The sequence below is a fragment of the Anoplopoma fimbria genome, chromosome 18 (genome assembly GCF_027596085.1).
Source record: "Anoplopoma fimbria isolate UVic2021 breed Golden Eagle Sablefish chromosome 18, Afim_UVic_2022, whole genome shotgun sequence".
Lineage (NCBI taxonomy): Eukaryota > Metazoa > Chordata > Actinopteri > Perciformes > Anoplopomatidae > Anoplopoma > Anoplopoma fimbria.
Genome location: NC_072466.1, coordinates 1,428,862 through 1,434,472, shown reverse-complemented (window position 1 = coordinate 1,434,472; position 5,611 = coordinate 1,428,862). Strand labels below are relative to the sequence as shown.

The 5,611-nt window shown below is 42.4% G+C and overlaps 1 protein-coding gene across 1 annotated transcript in view; it reads right to left on the bottom strand.

Moving 5' to 3' along the window:
- Positions 1-5,204: 5,204 nt before the first annotated feature.
- The window catches only part of LOC129107358 (5-hydroxytryptamine receptor 1B-like), a 4,962-nt gene continuing 4,555 nt past the window's right edge, over positions 5,205-5,611 (bottom strand). Inside the window, exon 2 of the mRNA XM_054618824.1 lies at positions 5,205-5,611. This exon is cut by the window's right edge and continues 705 nt beyond it. Within this exon, the coding sequence (XP_054474799.1) occupies positions 5,205-5,611 (407 nt within the window).

Here is a 5,611-nt window from a genome sequence, read left to right as displayed (position 1 = left end):
AAGGAGAGAATGACATTGGCTCAGGCTTTCACTGTTAGTTTCTGAGAGGAGCCGTTTCTAATGGGATGAAGATTTGATGGATTTCTCTTTTTTGTGCCAACAATCAGGAGGTCATTTTAAAATCAAGATACACACCATCTCTTTTTAGAAAGCGACAGCGGCACAATGTTTTTGATGGAAGATAGCAGGTAATGTAGCTGAAGGAGAAAGCTCTCAGAGGGCTTCTTAGCGCTGCTTCACAACCCTACACTTGTTATTTTAAAGGACAAGTCTGGTGAAATACAATACTTTGTCAACATAAAGCCCCAAAAACCAGCAGTGAATGCATCTTCACACACACTGTAGTTTGTTTAGACTCAATCCTACATACAAATACTCACTAGAGCACCAAACGTGGATTCATCCGCCGCTGAAAATAGTCCCCAACAAATACACTATGTTATACACAGTTTTTAATATAAATATATTTACCATCTGTTTTAAGAGAGATAAATGAAGCATGGTTTAGGCTCTCAATGCTCTTCTTCAAAGTTTGGGAAAGATGGTTTTCTTGGTTGAATATTAAAGGTACAATGTGGAGTTTTTGACCACTAGTAGCGCTATAGAGCAGTGATTTCACGAGTGGGTCTTGTGAGATCAAAGGTGACAGGATACACAGACCTATGAGCCAGTGGTTTAACTCTATTCCACTGATCTACAGGTGGCGCTAGAAACAAGAAACACACCGACACACCAACGAAGGAGTGAAGAAGACGGCTAATGAGTGAACAGGGATGTAAACAGGGTTAAAATCATGTTTAAAAGTTGGCTTAACAAATATTCAAAGATAAAGGAAATACATTTAACATGTTTGACACGCTTAGACAGGCCAACATTTAGTCTGTTTTAATTGAACCCTGGTGTGTTTGGGCCGTTGTGAACGCAGTAATCCTACTCTGGTGCAGACCAAACAACCGGTCCGAAAGCAGTCAAGGACCGCTTCCAAAGGAGTTCCAGTTTGATTGCAGCGAGAAAATAAAACGACATATTCGCAGCAAGCGAGCCAAAATACATGCTCTGGGGTAAATTGTTGATCTGAACACAGGTAAATGAAGGAAACATGAGTGGAAGAGGACTGACTTCAGAACCTACGGAACATGCTGAATACATTCCACAACAAAAGAGAGGATTATAAAGTAAAACACACATGGCTTATTATTTGATCTCTGTGAAACCGATCCAGACTAAATAGAAAACAAACCAAATATCACTTTGATTTAGACTAGCTGAAAGTCTGCGGTGAACAAATACCAGACATATTTACCTTTTTAGCATTTAACAAGAGCAGCCATCTTTCCTTTTACCTCTTTACCAAATGCTTTTAGTAGCCTAAACCTGACCAAACTGCACTTTATTCACCCAGCATCCACCTTCACCTCCTGCACACAGCTTCTGCTTGGCACAGGAACATATAGTGCCTCATTAACCGGTGAAATCAATCCAGGCAGCATTTAAAACGAATATAAAGATAAGATGGCGATAAACAGGCCTGAAAACAGAACCCTCACATCTGTCCATTTCCTGAACTGCTTACAGGTCATATGAGCTGGAGCCTCTCCCAGCATGCACTTGGGAAAAGGTGGATCCCTGGGTAAATAAAACATCATGACATACTGGATCCCACAGAGCTATACACTCACTCTGCCACTAACACTAGTAGTATACTGTTAGATTCTGCAGATAATCAATATGATTGTGTATGTTACTTCATAATAACAGGAAAATTATTACTTTTGATTCAACTTTGCAAAAAAAAAGCAAAGGATTCATAACTTAGTTTTGGTTCCTGTAAATATTTCTGAAGCATCTGCGTTTAGTTTCTCTCATGTTTGTTCACTGTGAGGCAAAGAACACTGGTATACTTTCTGCAGTTTTCTCTTTTTCCAGTCTGAACACAGCCCACACTTAAGACCCACTTAGAATTGGTATTCAGTGTTGAAAGTGACATTACAGTTTGAAAACAGAGCCCAAAGGTCTCAACACTGTAGCACGATGCGTTGTGCACATTCTAACATATAATCCGGAGGCACAGATTGACACATGCATCAAGAAAAAAGGGAAAAGGGAAGCAGACGTGCGTTTCATTAGCATTCATAACTGACATTTTCCTCATAGTTAGATTTCTTTCCCCTGCTGGTTAATTAAGTTAGAGAACCGTTAAAGCCGTCACGCAGCATTTCCATCAGCTCACATCTGTGAAATGTTCTCTTCACCAAGCCGACCAAAATACCAGCACAGATTCTGACGTGATAGATGAAATGTCAGCGCTTTTCATGCCTCAGAATCACATCAGAAAACAGATGTTTAATCGGGAAAAAACGAGAATGTGGGCAAACTATCATCAACCTCATGATGCCATAGACCTTTTTTATTTATATATTTTTTCAGTTTTCACAACAGCAGCAGTGCTTCTTTGTGCTCTTGAGTGTGTTGGATTCGGTCCTCCAGAGCAGAGCGGTTACAGTGCATCGCCGATGTGTGCAGAAGCGTTTTACAGCAGAAGCTAACCTGGATGAAGATGCAGCTTCCATCGGATGGACAGAGCCACCAGAAGAGTTTCACACTGAGCGGATCAATACTGTACACAAAGAGGGCTTTTCACCACCGGGCTGCAGCAGAGCAGGACGGGTGTTCTGCCTCAAACACCCAACATGGCTGCTGGGAGAAACAATCAATCAAGTGGCTTTGCATGATGAGATAGGGCCTCCAGTGGGGTCACCATTCTGTGGCAGCCATCTTTGATGTGCTGAAGGGAAACAACAGCAGGACGTCCTGCCATGTAGGAGTCTGTCTTACAGAGACTCTTTTGTCTAAACTCCCTGCAGCTGTCGTCGTTCTTTTCCTCCTTAGTTTTAATACCAAATGCATGTTTTATTATTATTATTTTAGTTTGATTTTTGGGTACATTTTTGGGCTTTTGTTGCTGAGACTAGATGACCTGATTGATACCACTCTCATGTCTGCATGATAGGAAGCTAGAGTCACTAAGTGGTTAGCTTAGCTTAGCATAAAGACTTCAAACAGGGGGAAACAGCTAGCCTGGCTCTGTCCAAAGTGTGAAATCCACCTCTTAAGCTCAGACTACTAACACGTGTCACATTTGTTTTATTTGTAAACATTGAACAATTTCTGATTTTGCAGAGTTTGCTTTTGTAACTTCTAAACGTTTGTGAACGGATTGAGCATGAAATGTGTCAGTTACTCAACTTTAGAGGTGTTGCTAGGTGTATTTTGTATTTTTAAATTTGCACTGAGCCAAGGCTAGCTGTTTCCACTTGTTTCCAGTCTTTATGCTAAGCTAAGCTAATCGTATCTAGCTAAACACCTAAAAGGGGAACCTGTGTTTCCAGGTGGTGTAGCGTTCTTATGTTTTAAAAGACTGTAAGGAGTTTAAGTCTGATAAATGTCCTCCAGTGATGTCAGCGATCCGGCTGCATTGTGGGTAATGTAGTCGTCAGGTTTTGGCAAAGAAGAAGAATGTGTTTAATAAAAGGAAGATATTTGTTTCTAATGCTGGTTCCTAATCTAAAACACTGACCCGAGAGTCTGAGGATGCTACAGAGATGTGATGATGAATCAGTGGAGCTAGTTGTTAGCTCAGACATGAGACGGATATTGATTTTTGCATCTAACTCTCAGCAAGAAAACCTAAATAATAAACCTAAAACTTTATTATTGCATGAAATGTTCTCTTTATTTAATACATTTATATAACTTTTAAATTAGATTTTATATCATCTTATTTTCTATGGCTTCTCTAGCATTGCAAGTAGTGAGCTACTACAGAATTTCCTTCAGTGTAATTTAGTTTTGGGGCCTAGAAACAATAACATTTTAGACTTTTGATGTTAAAGAAATGAAAGACTTGGCCTTTAGAAACTCATTTTGTGTTAAACCCCCCAAATGCACCAAAATAATGCCAAGAACAGAACCTCGGTGTCTTCAGAGATACTGTAGCTACGGCCCTGATGATTTCCATCTCTTGAACTTTGTTGTTTTTGCATCTTTCTTTCCTCAAACCTTTCCCTTTAAAGGATCAGCAGCAGCTACAGCTTGACATTTAGCATGTGGCGGTCTGGTGGGCGAAGCAGCGTGATTTGGATCAGAATAACATATTCCAGCATTTTGAAAAAAATCATCCACACTATTCTTCTAGGTTTTTAGGTCATTGTGTTTTTTCTCTGGGGCCTTATCAACCCTGCCTGGATTTGGAGTTGTGTTTGTTCAGCCTGACATGAAATGGAACATCAAAGCTAATATCAACAATTAAGAATGCATCTTTAACGAGAGGTCCGGCAGACAGGATCGCTGTCACAGCACTGGCTCTTCATTCCCTCAGAGACAGTCACTTTGCACTATTTTACAGCATTCGGCTGAGCAACATCTTCAGCAAATGAAAGTCATAATCACAGCGATGCATACAGACTCGTACATTTACACTCAGTTTTTGGAGCCTTGTTTAAAGTGAACACCAGTCACAGCAAGAAAAGAAAAGATGAAAACATACACTGGCCTCCAAGAAGAAACCAAATCTGTGTCTTTTTGGTCTCAAACTAAAACCATGCTCTCTCCTCTCCATCTGGGCCAGGCACGTCTGAGGAACGAAACTAAAAACATGTTTGTAGGCACCGGTATTTCCCCTTATTGAGTCAGGAAAATGAAACACAAATCTTGTTTTTTTTTGCCCTTGGGGCTCGTGGTAGCTTAGTCCTAAGCTGTTTGTGCTTACAAGCCAACTGACGTCGACTGTCAAACTCTTATGGCAAAGTGAGTCTGCAGGCTGCGGTCCAGTGCAGCACCTACAGTAGGGGGGGGGCCCTGCATCGAGGGCTATGGGCTTTCTCCAAGTCTAATAACAACACTATAACCTGCAAAACCAGTCTGCAGCTTCCACACCGTCACCTCCACTGACGGTTCTCCCCTTTATTCCAATGGTTGAATTAATGGCATCCATTCATTGAGCGTCACATGATAACAGGACGCAGGCTGGATGGCAGGTCAATGCATCTCTGCAGCCTCATTATCATAAACAATCCTGGTGTTTGGAGATGTTGTCCTCAGGGGGGAACCTGGGAAGGGAAATATCTGAGGCTGATGGTGGGTTTGATTCAATTTTACACTGATGATTAGAGGAATTGAAGGGGTGGGGGGGTGTTAATCATGGCTCACGCCCTGAAGCATCTGAACCGTATCAGTTTGTGGAAAGCCTGCTTGAAGTCCTCGTTGGACATGGTGTAGATGATGGGGTTGATTAAAGAGTTGAGGTAACCCAGCCAGGTGAAGATGTCAAACAGCTCCGGGTGGAAGCAGGACTGGCAGACAGGCACTAGAAGGGTGTAGATGAAGAACGGGAGCCAGCAGATGATGTAGGCCCCCAGGATGATCCCCAAAGTCTTGGTGGCCCTCCTCTCCCTGGCTGCGGAGATGCGCTTCTTCTCCAGCAGCGCGTCGGACACAGTGACCTTCACTTGGTTCACGGTGGGGGACGAGGTAGTGTCGCAGGAGGAGGCGTCGTTGGTGCCGTAGTTCAGAGAGGTGGAGGAGGCCACGGAGCCGGGGGAGTTGGAGATCA